At 40.5% G+C, this 19795-nt stretch overlaps 1 protein-coding gene across 5 annotated transcripts in view; it reads right to left on the minus strand.

The window, feature by feature from the left end:
* Window positions 1-1863: 1863 nt before the first annotated feature.
* The window catches only part of LOC128744091 (dual specificity tyrosine-phosphorylation-regulated kinase 1B), a 105767-nt gene continuing 87835 nt past the window's right edge, over window positions 1864-19795 (minus strand). For all 5 annotated transcript variants that reach the window (XM_053840867.1, XM_053840868.1, XM_053840869.1 and 2 more), the window contains 6 exons: window positions 11342-11510; window positions 11099-11266; window positions 10858-11031; window positions 10683-10795; window positions 10040-10616; window positions 1864-3808 (listed from right to left, as the gene is read on the minus strand). In XM_053840867.1, the coding sequence (XP_053696842.1) occupies window positions 2769-3808; window positions 10040-10616; window positions 10683-10795; window positions 10858-11031; window positions 11099-11266; window positions 11342-11510 (2241 nt within the window). In that variant the 3' untranslated portion in view covers window positions 1864-2768. The remainder of the gene's footprint in view (window positions 3809-10039; window positions 10617-10682; window positions 10796-10857; window positions 11032-11098; window positions 11267-11341; window positions 11511-19795) is intronic.

Here is a 19795-nt window from a genome sequence, read left to right on the forward strand (position 1 = left end):
TTCCTGATATATTTACTAAAGAGATTTTTCGTCGTCACATGAAACTATGCACAGTGTCGATATAAAATGTTTAATTTACACATACGTATATGCACACTGCATAACGGTACGGGTGTGATTGGTGTAATGCAGTTTATTCTTTTTTTAATGGTAGTAGAATGTGGTTACTCTGTCCGAACTCAGCACGGATCGACGAAGTTTACCTAGGTTTTGATTCGTGGAAAAATAAAAGCGTCGTTGATTAACATAAACAGAATGACAGTGAAGAGGAAACGTGATGAGAGTTTTTCACCACAATCAGTCAGTATGAGTTCTTCATATTTCGTAGTAATTGGATATAAGCCGTTCCTACTTATACCGGATATATGCTTGACCTAGTTTCGATTTCCTAACCATAAAATGTGCACTATACGTTCGTTCAAGCTATACACTATCCTCCTTCGTGCGTTATCAATTAATCACGTTAGTATTCATAATAGCCTTGGTCTCCTCTAGGTTGGTTGTACAAAAACAAAACTATACAAACTGACTAACTGATTCTGGTCTCCAAAACAAAGCAACAAGGTGGTAGTTATTTAAAAATTAAAACTATAGAGAAAAAGAACTACAGGCGTGGTGCCAATCGTTTCCTGCTGCCGCTAGCCAAATAATGCAAACTTCATTTTTCGGTGGCATATCTTAATTAGGCGCCATAATTTGGTCTTCAGCGACTACATATTGCAACAGCCTATTTGATAGGGAATAGAAATGAACAAATGATAAGCAGGAACTGCAACAATAGAGTTGAGTGGCAATTGAATCCCATTGTTGCAAAACAAGTGGTACGCCATGAAATTGTCTGTGACTTATTTCACTGCATTACTTTATATTTGAAAGATTATAGTCTTATATAGCAGTAGTAAAGAATCATTGCTTCAAGAGTTAAAAATTCATTCCAAACCCAAAACAAGAAGAATTGATCAGGCCCTGAGTGCGAAAGCTGAACGATATGATGTTTACTGGGAATTCGAAGTGCATAATGTACGATGAAATATACATGACATTCAACTATGAATCCTTGCTAGGGCCACAAAGGACACACATGTATCTGGGCGATTATTCACAAATTCGACCAATTGAAGGATTTTGGGCACTAACGAATGCACATCTTTTTTTTTCCTGTGTGGACTCATCACTGCGGCCAGTATAGTTCATCTATTGGGACATCTTAAGAAACATGTCTTCCAACAGAAACCATCCAACAATTTGAAAAGTACTAAAAAAAAGTTTCAAAACCTGTCCTGAGAAACATTTGGTAGCTTGCAGCTTCGTACCTCGAAGCCAACTGGACTGACTGTAAGGAAGGACATCATCCGGGCAAAGGTATATCTTTGGTTAAACGAGTTGATCTGTAAAAGAAACGAAAATTCTCCAGAAGCAGTCTCATTCGAGGTTTGTTCGAGACCCAGAAAAACTCTGTTTGCCGCCCGGAGTCAAATCAACATAAGATGTAGGATTTTTTTAGCTCAAAACTAATTTCTTTGCCATACCACCGACAGCAGCACCATCGAACAGAATTATGGACAAATCGAGCTAATCGAGCTGTTATCTCTTTTCACAAGATGATTTTTGTTTCGGATGCACATTCGATTTCTCTGGGGGCCTTTTCTGAAATATTTTGAAACAGTTTGCAAAGAAAAAAACAAAGTCGTGACGCTACATTCCTACAGAATTTGGTCTTTTGCGTTATTGGTCGACAAACTTCGCGACCAACTGTTCTAAAAATAAAAAATAAGAAAACTTATCCAATTTAATTCTACTATGTGTATTTTATTCAATGACAGATACGTATTTCGCCTACTTGCAGGCTTCCTCAGTGTCTGTTTTCGAGAAAGCCTGCAAGTCGTAGGCGAAATACGTATCTGTCATTGAATAAAATACACATAGTAGAATTAAATTGGATAAGTTTTCTTATTTTTTATTTTTAGGTTTCGTATTCTACTAAGACGCTCCAAAAACTTCAGTCGACCAACTGTTGTTAATGGACAATTGATAAACCCTGAAAGAACACTGAATTAGGAAACGAGAGGGTGTCAAATCGGATCTTCGCCAAGGGTGCCATAATGTCACGCTACGGCTCTGCTGGTAAGCAACTCCGGAAGCTTTTATTACTCTTTTTCTACGAAAGTAGTATACCATCGATCACACACTAAACCTGCCAGCATTAAATTAAAAACACTATTAGAAACACTTCAACCCAAGGCCCATTAATACAAACGAACAGAAGTTAAGTTATGTTTTCCTTCAAACACGACTGAGCTTAATGTTGCATTTTATTGCACTATTTCGAAATGCATATTAACATAATTGATTTTAATACGAGCATGTACTTTTCTTCTGTACATGTACCTAACATTTTACATTCAAAAATTAGATAGAAGTTCGAATCTACGAATTTTTCACGTCCCGCGTTGTTTCTGAAATCTCGAGATCCTTATCGAAGGACCAACCAACCGAAGTTTGCATTTTTTGCCACTATCGTGAACATATAAAAACGTTCAGCACCACAAAGCATCAGAAGACTGAGAAAACAGATTTTCTACAATAGTATACAAAATATTAAGCCGCCTGTCAATTTTCCATTCACTAGCACGCGCTCTCTTTTTGCTTCCCACACACTCATTCGCCCAGGATGCATGCAGCATAGTTTGCACCTCGGCATTCCAAACGCTCCAAACACTTCATCCTCCTGCTCCCTCACCGCTGCTTTCCCCACCTAACCACATTCGTCAGTGGATTATGACCGGACTAGGCTGAACACAAACGCCAACCATGGGCGATTCGTCCCGCTCGCTGGAAGCCGCGGCAGCAACGGCTGCTGCCGCAGCGGCACGCCCTAGACCCTTCGAGCTAGCACTACTACTGCTGCTGCTACCACCACCGCTACCGCCACCAACGCCTACGCTTCCAATAGGTCCAACACCACCACTAACGCTGCCAATCAGTGAATTCGGGCCGGCTATCCCGCTGTTACAGATAGGACCCACTCCGACTACCGGGACCAATCCTAGAACGCCACCATGGCCTGCGCCCAGACCGCCGGTGTGACTCATTAGCAAGGCTGCGTCGTTCATTGAGAACGGCGCATAGTTCGCGCTATGAGATAATAAACTCCTACTACTTCCGTTGCCGTTGCCGGCACTACTGCTACTGCTACTGGTACCGCCAACCACAGCTGACGGATGACTAATGAAGCTGCCAGACATCAATGCCGCGGCAGAGGAATCAATCGCTTGACCAACATGCGTCATGCCCCCCAAATCGATTGGCAGTGAAGCAGGGGCGTAACTCTTATGACCAAGCAACTGGTGCTGCTGCTGCTGTTGTTGCTGTTGCTGTTGCTGCTGTTGATGGTTTTGCTGTTGATGCTGAATATATCGGCTGCGGTGATAATGGTTCGGATTGGCGGAGTTTGAAAGAACAGAATGGACTGTCCCTACCGGTGGATCACATTCCATAGCCAGTGGGTTGTTGTTACTAAGGTTGTTACTGCTGCCACTGTTGTTGGTGCTGTTCAAGCTGTTGACGGCAGTTACGGTAACGCCGCCCCCGGATCCGGCATTTCCACCCAGACCGACGGCCGCCGCCGCTTGCGAAAGTATAAGCATGCTTGCGGATTGCGCCTGCACCGCTGTCGGTTGATGGTGCAGCTGTTGTGGTTGTTGTTGCTGTTGCTGCTGCTGTTGTTGCTGTTGCTGCTGTTGTTGTGATTGTTGCTGTTGCGGTTGCTGGTGCGCTGACTGAGCTTGGTGTTGTAACGATGATAGACCTACGAAGGGAGAACACGTTTCAATGAGTAGTTCATGGTAGGTTTAGTGAAATAGACAAAACATTATAGAAACGAGAAAGCAAAATACGATCGAACATGCCATAACATATGAAATGAATGGGGTTTAAAAATAAATTATGTTAACTGTTCGTCCTCGAAAACCAAGCGGTATTGATCAAGGCTAATGACAAGCGCATGCTTATAACATTATAATATTAGTTTACAACTATTGGAAGTGAACAATGAGACAGTATGCAATACGTGGTAAAAGCACCTATAACCTAAAATTTAAGTAAATTGAAAAATATTCTTGATCAAAACAACTAATTGTTTATTTCCGGTACCCAAAATATACACCTGCATCGAAACTTTTATAACTTGTTCGATAAAATGCAAAAAAACTAAGCAAAACATTAAAATAAGACAGATTATCTGCATACATCTGGAAGGATTCTACAATAATTCCTTGAAAACCATTTCTGCGAGGCCCACATTATATAGAAGAAAATATATTTCTCCGAAAGTCATTTTCTCGAAAAATATTCCCCCGAATGAACCCTTTTTGCCAAACCATTTACTAGAGGAATCATTTTCCCGAGTAAATTTCATGAACTAAGAAGTTACAAACTTCCTACCAAGTATTCGATATCAAACAAAATATATACGACATAAAAATTCCTATTCACATTGTCAAAAAGTTTCAAGAGATTTTCTCCGAGGCATGGGTTTGTCGAAAACACATAAAAGACGCGTGTTTGTTTAGCGGAAAACCATTTCACGGAAAACATTTTAGCGGCAGCAGCATACGGTGGATAAAGTTTAAGCAGAAATATTATTATCGGTCTGCCCATAGAATAAATGTGAACCGTCCTTACTCGCCATCGCCCATTTCGACTCAACTAATGGATAGTACTAGAGCAGAGGCCGGTCAGTACAAGAGTGCTAGGAAAAGGAATGAATCAAAATAGGAATAAACAGATAATTTCTACGGAAGACTGTTCCTTCGGCCTCTTCATGGTTCTCTACTGAAAATAATTTTGGCTACTCTTTCGTCAGGCATTCTGGTCACGTGCCCAGCCCACCGCAGCTTGCCACAGTCTACTACGATAGTGATTGTATACTTGCATAATTGTATACTGGATACAGCTCGCCGCCAGCGTCGCACGCATTAGCGTAATTAGTTTCGTCAGAAAACCATATTCTAGCATTATCTGCCACAGCTCACTTCGTATGATTGAATCGTACGCCGTCTTAAAATCCAGAAACAAATGATGAGTCTGTAAGTTGTACTCCCGGAACTTGTCTAGTAACTAACACAGGGTAAACATCTGATCCGTTGTGCAGAAACCCTTACGTAAACCAGTTTGGCACTCGCCGACGAAGGACTTCGCTAACGGTTTCAGTCTACAGAACAGGAAACGGGAAAGCACCTAATATAATGGCTCAATAGTTTTTACACTCAAGTCGATGTCCCTTTTTTAAAAATAGGGCGAATGAGGCCATCCAACCACTCCTTCGGCATATGTTCTTCCTGCCAGATCCTGACAATGATCCGGTGCGTTGCTTCGTTCAGCCGCTCGCTCCCCTCTTTTAGAAGTTCGCCCAGGATTCCATCCTTCCCAGCAGCGTTACAATTTTGCAGCTTCTTGCCTTCTTGATCTCCTCCTGTGTTGGTGTCTCTACAGTTTGGCCAATGAACCAACATATATAGACACAATTAGACAAAAAGTCTTGGATCTAACCTTATGTAGTCCAGTAACTTCTAAAAAACATACACAACGGACGAAGTTTCACTTAATCTCAGCATACAATGGTAATTGCCCGCATAAATGAGTTACTTGCACTGTTCCTGGTGGACTAAAATGCTCCAATGGCTTTGCAAAACAGTGCAGAAATTGAGTTAAGACTACTTCTGATTAGTCTCAATATGTACAAGAGAACCCCAACCGAATACAGCAAAGAGCTAAGACGATCAAAACGAAAGTCTTATGTACATTTTTGTGAAAGCATTGAAAGCATCCCAATCGTGTCAAGACTGAATAAGCCTCTCGTAAAAGGATACCAGAACGGACTAGGTACTTAAAAAAAGAGGACCTCTTGGTCACAAAATCAACTTCGGAAGTACTATACTCATTTCGTTCATTCTATGTCCATCCTGGACCTTGATTGTGCCGTAAGAGGTTCCCAAAGGTCCCCACGACGTGACATTAAACAGAATGCAGAGGACTTTATAAAACTTATAAACTTATACTGCGTTGCGGCAATTTGACAGTTTTTCCATGGGATTTCTGTCGAATTTCCGCAACGTAGTAAAATCCATATGCATTGTGTCTGGGCCTTTTGTCGCTTACAAGTAGTGATGTCAATGAATCTGATTCTGATCGCTCCTATGATCTTGATCGCTAGAAGCGATTTTTTCCATTTCTGAATAAGAGAGATCGCAGCATGCTTCTCGGACTCATTACAGGACATTGTGCGAACTAACATCCCCTTTGAAATCTCAGTTTTGTACAAAATTGGCATTTGTGTTAGCCGAGAGTGAAACCTCGGAATATTTGCTTTGTAATTGTGGAGCACTAATAGATCGCAGACTTCAGTAGCTCAAAACCCCCAAGGAGATCCGGTTTGCGTCGCCCATAGCCATACCAACCCATCACCTCCTCAATAAGTGGTAGCAAGCTTGTAGTGTAGTAGATAAAAACGGGGAATACCATAGGATTTACCGCCTAATAATGATTTTAAAGGGATGACCATAATCTTATAACTAATGATGGTGATGTAGAATCCAGCAAGCAAAATGTAGCAGGTAAAAATGTTCGAATGACACCCAATAGTAAGTGCTGTGAAAATTATAACACAACAACAATCGTTAAATACCTTAATCTTAGAAATCTACTTTTATACAAGTGTAAAGCTATAATTTCGATAACACCAATATTGGAAACAATTCTATTTAATAAAAAAATAAAGAAAAATTTAAAAAGCATTACAAAAAGCAACTAAATGAAGAAGCTTAAAAAGCAATAGTTGCACAATGAAATGTACAATACTCATGCAAAAACTATTAGCAACAACCTGAAGTATGTAGTAGTAGGACGAAAGGCATTAGTTACCTAAAATAATCTATTGGAACACAGTTCATTTTGTTTTTGGCAAATCGGTTTTTTGTTTGGTTTTTGGTTAGTGTTGGATGAGTCGTGATGTTTGTGCAGAAGAGAAATCCATATGTAGCGCTGTGCGGCTGTCGCCTGTTCGGTTGTCTCACGGGTTCGTAACGACAATAATACTAATGATAATAACCTTCGGTGCTGCGTTCGCTTCGTTAGACGAAACTGGCCAGAAGAATACACAATTCGTTTCGGCAGTCAACACTATACAAAAAGTTTCTCTAGCTTTCCCTCGCGCCATCTGCTAATCAAGTTGAATTATAATCTACATTCTGTATCGGTTCCGGTTACGGATTGCTATCGCTTACTGATTATTATTTTCCTAATAATACTCGTTCGGTGCCATTCCAGTCTCGCCTGTCGGGGAGTCCTAGCTCAGGTCATCTAGCTAACGCGATTTTATCCGCTTGCTAAATGCCAACCACCACCAGCCATATAGTGACCAGGACCCTCAACACACCTATTTTCATTTAATTCCATCAATTGCTGACATTGCTCACACAACGAAACTCTATCTAGGTGGTACAAGCTTGGCTTGACCTACCGGGATACGTATAACGCTACCACACTCACGCACATTTCTGCCAAACTTCCCTTCCAACTATGCTGTGTTACCATCAAGTAATTTTTTAACAGTTTTGTTTCTACTTCGATTTACAGTTTTGCTGCTTTCTGGTACTCGGTTTTGGTTTGTTTTTCTACGGTATATATTTTTTGTCTGCTCTTTTTTTTCCTGGAGTTATGTACTGTGTTTGCTTTGTATTATTAGTTCAAAATTTTGTTTTTGCTATTTGCTTTTTGCCGTTTTCGTGGGTTTTTGTTTTTTTTTTGCCTCTAAAAACTGTCACCGTATTGTAATTATCGCTTGTTTGCGTTTTGGTTTATTTGAAATTTTTTTCAGTTGATTCTTTTGCTTTATTTGTTTAGGATTAGTATGCCAAAATAGGTAGAAATTTCAAGGGAGTTATTCATTTGGTTTTTTTTGTGTCAAAGGTATCAATTTAGCAGTATCTTACTTTTCTTTTATCCATTTTCATCTGTAAACTACCGATTCTGTTCTATAAATTTTGTTTTGACTTGTTAGGTATTTGGCTTGCAATCATCCTGTCAACCTGTCACTTCGATTTCAGCCAGCACGCGTCGTCCATCATACGCTCGTATTGTAGTACATATTGCGAAAATTGTTTTTTTTTAAATTTTCACCTTTATCGAAGACATTGTTTACTACAGTACAAGCGCAGTACCTCAGCACCATATAACGCTAATTCAACAGACTCTTGAACCTGCATCTTCCCGTTCTCTGGCACAGGGGTTAGACTAGAGTAAACTACAGAGTCAGCCTGTTGTTGTTTTCCATTTTCTTAGTTTCTTACAGGCCCTTTCCATGCTACATACGTGTCGTCTCTGTTGAAGACATTTTACTGTTCCTGTTGTTGCCTACTGTTATTAGTGTTATTGTTACCGCTGTTAGTATTAGAATTATTATTATTATTAATATTATTATTGTTATTACTGCTACGATGTGGTTGATGCTGCTGCGACTGCTGATGAAGAGGAGGATGATGATGGTGAGATTCTCTGTCACTTGACTCGAGTCATCGGCGGTCATCTGCTATATATGCGGGTTATTAAATGACAGTGGCAATAGCAATATGTTAGTTTTGATGTTATGCTTTAATGCATCTTAACGTTAATAATCTAAAGAAAAACCAGTTACAATATTTACATTTTATCGTCAGTGTTTATAAAAAAATACCGATGAATGATAATTTTAATAATTTGTGAAGTCGAACTGAACAGCCAATACTTTTTACAAAATCTGGAGCAATCTAAAATAAACTTTACCTATTTCGTCAAGAAAATAGCATCTGAGAAAACCGAATTTACTTTCTTCTGAACATCTATTTCCAGGTGAAATCTGCCAAAAAATAAATATGTGCCATGACTCTGTCGAATTTGGATGAAACTTTCAACATATCTTCAGCGAAGAAAATCATTCATTTTTCACAGCTCAATTGACCATTATGGCGTATGCGAAATTTCATGAAATTCTGTAGTGCTATAGTGCTCCACAGAAAAAGAAAGATCAAACAAAATTAAGGCTCGCTCATTGGGAAGCAAAACAAAGCAGCAAAGCCTTCCACAAAAATATTCCTCACTTTTCAGAGAAGGTAACATCCGATAAGGAGAGAGCAAATTCATCTTCTATGCTTTGCAGTAGAATGTCGAGAATTTTTCTGAACACGGCATAAGCCCGATTATTTGTAGTCTGAAATCCACAAACGTTCTGGTAGTGTATCCGAAGTACAGCAGTCGGAGCATCGTTAGGACGGTTTCGTTTATTGAAGACTGGTGACGGACCATGAAGTTGTGTAATACTAGAAGAAAGTTCATCTAGCGAACACAAACATCCGATAAAAAATGCTAATTTTTATATTTTATACGATTTGGCCAATAAGAAATCCATGAACAATTTCAATTCACTTTCATTGTGTTATGTGGCTCAAGAAGAACATGAAGAAGGTATTGTTGAGTGGAGTGGCAGTTATCAGTAGACAAACATGATTACAGGTAGGTACATAGAAATATCACAGTTTCAAGTGTATTTCTAATAAGAAAATTGCCAAAATAGGTCATGGCTTAATTAAAATTAAATATGTGAAAACATAAGCTCCTTTTTCTAAATTGGTTTTGAGTTGTAATGACTAATTAGACGCTGAAAAATAAAGGATATCCTTCACTGAAGACATGTTGAAAGTTTCACTGCAATTGGAGAGAGTAATGTTGAACCGTTTACCTGATTTCACCTGGAATTGCTTTATTATACTGAATAATTTTCGAATGGAGCTGGTTCGAAACTAAATTACAACATTTCATTGAGTAATGGTTCCGCAACATTTGTTGGTTAAAAGTTATGTTAAAGGTTAAAAGCGTGTCAATCCACCACCCGGTAACGTTAGTGGAAAACTATTCATGATGGTGATTAGAATACAATAGTGTGATATTAAAACAAAGCAAAAAATGTCTGTGTTCGTAACATGTAACATACAATCCGGTTACGTACCGTGATTACTGGGATCCTGTGTGCTAACCGACGGACTTGTGCTGAGTGAGCTGATCGTGTTCGCCGTGTTGGTGCTCTCGTCCGACGTTCGCTTGAAGAAGTTATGTTGCAAGGCATAATACGGTGTACAGCGGGTTTTTGGGTCATAATCCAGCATCCTCAGTATAAGATCCTTGAACTTCAGGTAGTCGGACACGCTGTGACCCGGCTCACCGTGCCTCCGGCCGCCGGGGCCACCCGTTTCCACCCCCAGGATGTCGTGCAGCTTGCGCGAGCCGGGTGCCTTGTACTTACGCTGGTTTTGCGTCTTTCGCAGTACGTAGCTACCGTCCGGGTGCTTCTCGAAGAATTTGCGAGTTTTGTGCGCCTGGTCAAGGATGTGTTTCGGCGGCATACCGAGCACCTCAACGATCTTGTTTATTTGGTCTGCTTCATTCGAACCGGAAAACAGCGGCTCACCAGTGTGCATTTCCACCAGTATGCATCCGAGCGACCACATGTCTATTGCTAAGTCATACGGTATGCCTAGTAGTACCTCGGGCGAGCGGTAGAAACGTGATTGTATGTATTGATATATCTGGATGTTGGAACAAATCGGTGTTAAGTATTTGTTGGGGTTCAGCCAATCAATCTGTTAACTTACCCTTTGTCCTAGTTGACACGAACTGCCAAAATCTACTATCTTAATTGCTGACCGCTTAGGGTTACATAATAATATATTTTCTGGTTTTAAATCACAGTGTATGATATTTAATTCTGAAAATAAACAGAAAAAAAGTTAAGCCGACATTATCAGCTGTTACGCCCATCCGTCTTACCTTGTGAACTTAAAAATAACAACGCCGTACACAATTGCTGGGCAAACTTTCGCGTCAGATTCAGTGAAACACCGCGGAAGTTCGTATTGCGCAGTAAGTCGTATAAATTATAGGATAACAGCTCGAATACTAAACACAGATGATTTCGCCACATGAAATGTCGCTTCAGCTTAACTGTAAGATCAAACAAACAAAAAAGCAAGTTATTATGGGAGCATCTCGCTAAATCTCACAAACGTACCGATGTAGTACTTGTTTTCCGCGTCCGCTCGGTTCATCATCTCTAGCAAGTTCACCTCGATTTGCGCTTGACTTAAAAAGGGTCTCTTGTTCTTGATGATCTTAATCGCCACCTGGCATTCTTCTTCGTGATCGTACGCTTTTACTACCTGACCGAAGCTACCCTTACCTGCAAGAAAGAAACAACAACGAAATAGATCATTGTTAAAACCGTTCTTGATTCTGGACGGGCAGTTCAACTTACCGATAAGCGAATCGATTTCATAGCGATCGAGAAACTTCTCTCCATTTTTGATGATGTAGTCATGGTTTTCGTCGTCGTAACCATCGTTGTATAGCTTTCGCTCTTTTTTATGTGACGTATCCTCACCCTGGGTCTGTTGAGCTCTTCGTTTCTTTTTGGCATAGTACACCTGAGTATAAAAAGATAAACAAATTTAGTGGCGATTCACCTCAGAACGTACTTATGTTTGATTTTAAAGACTGATTTTTACCAGGATTCTAATACTAAGGTTTTTTTTTCTTGCAGATGAAAGGGGAAAAATAAAAAATCTGAGTTATGATTCATAATTTCTTTGCCATAACAAATTTTCCGAACCGCAAATTGACGATAACGGAACTGTAGAACGTGGGATGTGACCTTTGCGGTTTCCGAGAAATGGAATGCACCGTGTGCTAGCATCAAAACATAAGGAATGCAAAAGGTGGCTATAGGTATTTCGTTTAAAAACAAATTACAACGAGTATTCGCTAGAAGAAAAATGTTCATCGTCATGCATCCTTCATATTAGTCTCTGTTTGAATTAGTCGTACAATTTTCGCTTAGTTGTGCTTAGTTTTTAAAGATTTTACTGTTAAACATTTCATTTGCACACTACATTTCCCGTGGCATGGGAATGGGATAGATCCCGCAAGCTGTAAAAGCTTCCAACTTATGCAACAACCACCCATTTCGCCCGCCGCCACACGCACACCATTTTATCGTGAAAGCACAGCAGCAGCAGCAGCAGCATACACAGTCCATCCTTATCGATCGAGTGAGCCACTTTTCGATCGCATTTTCACCACAGCATTGTACCGCTCACGCCTCACGGCACGGCGTCGTCGGTGCACGAGTGTGCGTGTTAACACTGGAAGCTTTTCCTACAGTATCAGCAGCAGCCCCCACCCCAAAAGAAGGTGGGTGGTGGTACATGGGGTGGCTATGCTCTCAAAACAAAACCGAACCCCACCCGCACAGACCGTCGGGCGACGACGGCTCTACACGGTCTACCGATAAGGTAATTGTTTTTGTTGTTTTTTTTCGTGCGGCTGCGAAAAATAATCAACAGAGACGAATCGGTGTGTTAATTTGCTAAGTCGTACAGCACGGTATGCCTAGGACACAACGGCGGTAAGCCGACAATAAACAGACGAAGGAAAAAGGACGATGAACCGAGAAATGTTTCATTAATTCGGCACTGCCCTTCCAGCAGAACGATATTCGGATTCTGGAAATAATGGCAGACAACGGGTAAGCGTAATTTGCGATTGATTAGATATTTTTCAGTTTTGTTTTAATAAATTTTAATAGTTTTAATTGATTTTCCGGAGTTACTTGAAATAGTGACCCCGCCCGATAAGGTAAAACATCCTATTAACATGTCATTCTCAATCACTTCTTCACTTATAGTAACTCTCCATTAAGTAATAAAATACAGAAGATATAGCACATTCCTAATTAAATTTTTAATATTTTATTGGAATCACCCAGACATTATCGAGTTGTCGTGCGTGTAGTTTAAAGAAACGCGCCTCTGAGAAAAACCTTTGCAACCTTGGGATAGGATCAAAAATATCTCGAATGAAATTTAACTGCAAGCTTATATTATACCTATGAAAAACAATTAAAATTCGTATTTGGCACAATGACCGTCGGTAATTTTAGAGATTTCGAAAGTTGAGTGAAGCTACATTTGATTTTGTTACGTCGTCTATCCCCAATAGCAAGTAAATTCGTAGGGCAGTATCAGGCAGGCTTTTTGGGGGCCCGTGCTGGTATGGATCAAATTTTTACTCTCCTACAAATGCTTCAGAAATATTGGAAGCACAACGTGCCCACACTTCATACTCTTGCGGATTTCAGAACAGCATACGATATAGTCGAGCGCGGACAGGTATGGCAGATAATGCATGAGTACGGATTTCCGAACAAACTGACCCGGCTGATTAAAGCTGCCCTGGAGCGAGTGATGAGCGCGTTTCGGGAACACTCTCGAGCCCTTTAGAATCACGCAGAGGGTTGCGGCAAGGGGATGGGCTGTCCTGCATGTTATTCAAAATCGCTATTGAAGTTGTAATTGGGCGAGCGAGCATCGAAACGAGAGGAACGATCCTCAGCAAGAACGAAAGGTATTGAGGACCATTATTGGCGTATGAACCATGAGTTGCAGGCACTACTTGGAGAGATTCCCATCGTGTACTTGGTGAAAGTTGAGAGACTGCAGTGGGCCGGCCACGTCGCAAGGATGCCTGACGACTGTGCAGACTTCGGCTTGTTCACAGATCTCTAAAAGATGCTACAGGAAAAGTGACTTGATTCTAATGATGAAGATTTAGTCGTATTGGGATTCTATTTTAGAACCAAAGACAAATCTTTAAGAAAAATAACGAAAGTTTAGAAAAACATCAAAATAATAATGTCACTATGGAACGTGGGTTCTAAACCAACAAAGGCCATTCGAAGTCAAGTGGCTTAGGTTTCTTATGAAGTTATTCTAAAAGCAAGAAACGAACAGAATAGCAAAGAGGTTTTATTCGAATCAGTAGTGAATTAAAAATGGAAAATTTACGTCAATGCTGAAATACTATCAATTCAAAATTGCATTTATCAGTTTGACGGCAGACTACATTATATGCGTTGAATTTGATGGGCATTACATTCTTCACTTTCAGGCTTTTGCTCTCCGACAGGTTCGAGTGCAGCAGAAAACGAAATATTTTTTGCACATTTTGACAGTTCCTAATATGTTTTCTGGTGCAATAAAGTTTTGAACCCTGTAATTAGCTGTTCTTTTTTCAAGTGACAATTAAAATTTTTTGAATGTATAAGTCTTTTAAACACAACAGAAAAGCAATGTAAAAATGACGAAGAAAAGACAGCGAAGAAACGGCAAAAACACTGCGCAAAGATGACGAAAAAACGATGAAAAGGTGATAAAAAGATGACAAAAACACCATGAAAAATTGACCTAAAATGAACAAAATACGATAAAAAGACGTTAAAACAGCAAAAAAAAACAAAAAATATGACCTTTAACAACATAAAGCCATTTAAAAAGCAACATGCAAAAAAGAACGTCGAAAAAACAACCCAAACATCAAAATGATGACATAAAACGTGCTGTTACCGAATGGCCGAAACACAAAGGGCCGAATCGTGAATGTCCGAATCACGAAAGGCCGACTCACGAATGGTCGAATCACGAAAGGCCGAATCACAAAAAGCCGAATCACGAAAGGCCGAATTTTCTCGGAATGCCTAAATAACTATTCAATAGGCCGTATGAATAAAACAGTTTGCTTTGCTTTTCACGTGTAAATCTTATGGGAGAGTTAGCTCTAACTCTTTTATTCATATTCATCATTCGGTCTAATGACATGAATTGGCAAGCGTCCACAAATAACTTTAGTCAAACAAAAAACAAAATAAGCAACACAAGTATTTACTATAAAAAAATCTTCAAGAACGTCTTTGTTTAGTGCTTAACAAAGGAGGAGCTGCATCACCCCAATTTTTTTGCTCATGTTTCCTAGAAGATTCATGGCGAGACGGCCGCAAGTGTGCGCCGAAACCACTTTTTTATTTAGGTGCATACATTTTCCTAGGTTTACTGACTAGTAGAGATTATCCCTTAGAGAGCCTTATCCTTAGAGATAGGGACATCGACTGGAGTGTAAAAACTATCGAGGAATTACATTGTTCAATTCTACCTACAAGGTGCTTTCCCGTATCCTGTTCTGCAGACTGAGACCGTTAGCGGAGTCCTTCGTCGGCGAGTACCAAGCTGGTTTTCGTGAGGGTCGCTCCACGACGGATCAGATGTTTTCCCGGTGTCAGTTGCTTGACTAGTTCCGGGAGTACAACTTGCAGACACACCATCTGTTTGTGGACTTTAAAGCGGCGTGCGATTCAGTTAAACGAAATGAGCTGTGGCAGATAATGCTAGAACATGGTTTTCCGACGAAACTAGTTACGCTGATTCGTGCGACGCTGGACGGATCCAAATCATGCGTTAGGATAGCGGGTGAGACCTCAGCTGCTTTCGTGACGTTGGATGGACTGAAGCAAAGGGATGCACTCTCTAACCTGCTATTCAACATTGCCTTGGAAGGTGCATTACGAAGGGCAAACGTGGAAAGGAATGGAACTATCATCACGAAATCTCACATGCTTCTTGGTTTTGCGGATGACGTCGATATCATCGGAATCAACCGTAGAGCAGTGGAAGAGGCCTTCAGGCCCTTTAAAAGGGAAGCGGCGAGATTGGGACTTACCATTAACACCGCCAAAACGAAGTACATGGTTGCTGGTAGGGAACGGCGGAGCCTAAGTGGTGTTGGTGCCGAGGTGGAGTTAGATGGGGAACGATATGAATTAGTGGAGGAATTTATATACCTTGGTACACTCGTGACATGTGACAACGATGTAAGCCGCGAAGTGAAACGACGAGTTGCAGCCGCGAATCGGGCTTTCTACGGATTACGTAGCCAGCTGAAGTCCCGTAGTTCGCAAATTCGCACAAAACTGGCGCTCTACAGAATACTAATCCTTCCGGTGGCCCTTTACGGACACTAATCATGGACGCTAAAGGAAGCTGATCGGCGAGTGCTTGGGGTTTTTGAGCGTAAAATTCTGCGATCTATACTTGGTGGCAAAATGGAAAATGGAGTGTGGCGCAGACGCATGAATCACGAGCTGTACCAAGTATACAAATATGCTGATATAGTGAAGGTAGTGCAATGTGGCAGGCTGCGGTGGGCTGGACACATGGCCAGAATGCCCGATGAAAGAGTAGCCAAAACTATTTTCAGCAGAGAACCAGGAAGAGGCCGTAGACTCCGAGGCAGACCCCGCACCCGGTGGGTGGGTGCTGTCGAAGACGATGCACGTTCAGCATCGGCAGCCCAGGACCGACGGTACTGGAGGACCATAATTCGTTCGGCGCAGGATCGGTAACGGACCGTTGCCTCTAAAGTAAGTAAGAGATCCCTTGGTTAAGTCCGAACGAGCGGCAGCGAGTAAGGACAGCATATACCCAACATTTGTGCAGGTTGAAGGCCGTGAATATTTTCGAGCGAATATGACATTCGACCATTCGTGTTTCGACCATTTGTGATATATTATGCCATTTGTAATTTCTGCCATTCGTGATTCGGCCATTTGTGTTTCGGCCATTCGTAGGTAATCCCATAAAACGATGAATAGATGACAAAAATATGACGAAAAGGAGCAAAAAACAACAAAAAGGACAAAAATCGACTAAATAATATCAGAAACATTCTTATTCTTCTTATTTCTTATTAATACCATCACAGCCACAATAAAGGATTTCTGGAAATAATTTTAATTATTTCTAATCATAGAAATATTTCAAATTATTTTCTTGTCAGTATTGACGTTTGCGAAACATCAGAGATATTTCACAAATGTTAAATCGGCCAGGCCTACTGTGAAGTATTGCCGCAGAGACGATTCATTGAAATGAATCTTGTGTGAATAAATTATTCATACATAGATACATTTCTGAATATACAGGGGAAGAAGAAACGGGGACGTCTCGTACCAACCACTTCTGATTAATAATTAAGTTGATTACGTTTTGATTTTCGTTGGGAGTATTTGGCTAGCAAAGGTTAATTAATACTCCGAACCCTCGGGGATGGGACAAGTACATTTACTTAAATAATATCAGAAACATACGTAACAAAACGATGAATAGCCAATGATAAGATGATGATCATAATCATGAAAAGACATGATGATCTCGAACACCATGAGGGAAGACAAAAAGGCGACGAATATGAAGAAAAACCTGCCAAAAGATGGCAAAAACTCGGCGAAAAGACAATCAAAACTTTCTGTTGACCTTCTTTTTTATACGACAGACTTCGCAGCCAGCTATTAGAGTACAGGACAATTACAGGGCCAGTTGCTATGATCCTATTGACTCTAACAGCCTCTCCCAGTCGAGATTCGAACATACGACGGCTGGCTTATTAGCTCAAGATCATCTGGGAGGTTAAAGCGTGCACAGACACATAAGAAGTAAAAAAAGCGCCAAAAAACAATAAAAAATGACAGGTTTTGTCCACTTGGATGATCCAGAATTTCAATAGGATGACGCGAAATGCCACACATTACAAAACTAATTGAGTTATTGGACACTAACCAGCAATGCGGTCTCTGCGTCTGGCGTCTTTCAAAACACAATGATAAATTTTCACGAATATATCTTTTGTTTTGAGCATAAAAACTGCATTTGAAATCCCAGAAATCGATTACGCGTATTTGAACCTTAAGTTGTATATTTAACCTAAACTTTCAACGCCATTAAATTTGGGTTGACCGGAAGCGCTGCTGTGAAACCAACCATATGAATATCAATGAATGTTTTTTTCTTCCAATAAATCCAAAATAATTTAAAAAGTTGGATAAATATTTTATTGCACAAATTTCGGTTCTATAAATGAATGCATATAATTGTGAAAAAATAAAGCAACTTTGGCGGAGAGCCAGTTAAATTATTGTTATCAAATTCCTGATAATTCTGACCTGATGACCTTCACAAAAAATCTTGAGCATTAGCAGTTCATTTCCATCACATGTTGAGTTTCTCAAGGTGATTGAAAACGCTGTAGTTGATCAATCCAATTAAAATCGGAAAATAATCGTGTCATCTACTCCACATTCAAAAAAAAATTAAAGTTGAAATCTAGGATATGAATTAACATCTTCTAATATAAATCCTTCAGTTAATGGAAAGAAACTATTGTCATGCAATAAACAGCAATGGAGGCTTTAAAAAATATCAATAGTTTAATCATGAATTTCAATACGCTTGATTATAGTGAGCAACAATGACTGCATTTCTATTACAGCATTGAAAAGTATAACATTCGACCATCCAAAAACCAGTACATAGCCTAACTTTAAAGATTAGAAGCACCAAAACGTTCATCCATAATAGAAAATTGCAGACCAAAGCAGCACCAGCAAAAACTTTTATTTTGCACGGGGCCAAGATGAAAACGTGGCTACCAAGCTGGTGGCTGTTGCCAACTGAACTTTTCGCAGAGCAGACTCCCTACACACCGACGAGCTGACTATGTCGACGATGACGGTGACAACGATGACTGTAATGATGACGACGACAACGACGACGACGACGACGACGGGAATACCGACTGTGGGAAACACATCGGAAAACACAGGATGCAACGACGAGAACGTTTTTGGCGAATGCGACGACGATGATACCTCGGGCGAACGCGTTGAAGAGCTCGAAGAACACTCAACATCGGTGCTGGGGGTGGGCGAATCAGACAGCGGGAGATGCAGACTGCCGTTAGAGATAGGTGCTGCCTAGGGGGGTTTATGGAACCACCGGAACTGGAGCGTCGGTCGGAGCGCAGTGGAGAGGTCTCGAACCAAGAAAATCGATACTGGGTGGTTGGGAGAACCGCTGCTGATGCTGACTGAAAGTTGGAATGTGTTGCGAGAGTTAGCACCAGCATCAGTAGAATCACGAAGCGAAGCGCTGAAAAAGTTTTTCGAATTGAATTCAGGTTTATGCGATTGGTATGCAACCGGCAATCCGGAAGCGAATGAGCGGGTCGACTTGAAGCGGACGGAAGAGGTTTACTTTTATTTATTTTTTTTTCTCTCTCACTGGCAGATAAGCGGGAAGGAGAAATACTGCTGATGAAGTTTAGGGTGGCCACCCAGCTGCCACCACCCCATTTTGCACTGTACCGGTTTGTTTGGCCCCGCATTCTCAACCTTTCGTAGCCAGACGGTTAGCGCACTCACTAATACAATTATAAAGCGCGATTTCTTTTCAAAGCGTAAGGGCTTGCGTGAAGTGGAAAAGACGTCTGTCTGTTGCAAAAAAAGGCGAAAACTAAGACCACTCAGGGCTTCCGGGGTGCGCATCATCATTATTATGACATGACAATTTGAACACTTGTGTGAATGACTAATTAAAACCTAACATATTCACCAATGCATAGTGATGGACTGTCGCAACCCTGTTTGCCTCAAACGAAACATTCTAACTGATTTTTAATGCTTTTTCTATCTAATTGAAAATAAATTACGGTATATGCAGAGAAAAAAGTCACTTATTTGTGGATTTTTAACAAAAAAAAAGAAGAAATAGAAATGACATAAATAAATTTTATGCATCTCTGAAAAAACCTTTTCTTTGTTGAACTTTCGTCATGAATCAATTCTGCTTCATCAGTTCTAGCACTGTATCATTATGCACGAGCTGCGTTGAATTTGTTTAAAATTAATCGGAGGAGTCATATTTAAAATTGTACAAATGGACGCAATTTCATTGGACGTATTGAAAAAGGACGCATGCATTAATGATGAATGAAAAATCAGAAATGCTGCCTCTGTTAGACTAATTTTGAATCTTGTAAAAAGCTTGTT

Source organism: Sabethes cyaneus, chromosome 3 (genome assembly GCF_943734655.1).
Source record: "Sabethes cyaneus chromosome 3, idSabCyanKW18_F2, whole genome shotgun sequence".
NCBI lineage: Eukaryota > Metazoa > Arthropoda > Insecta > Diptera > Culicidae > Sabethes > Sabethes cyaneus.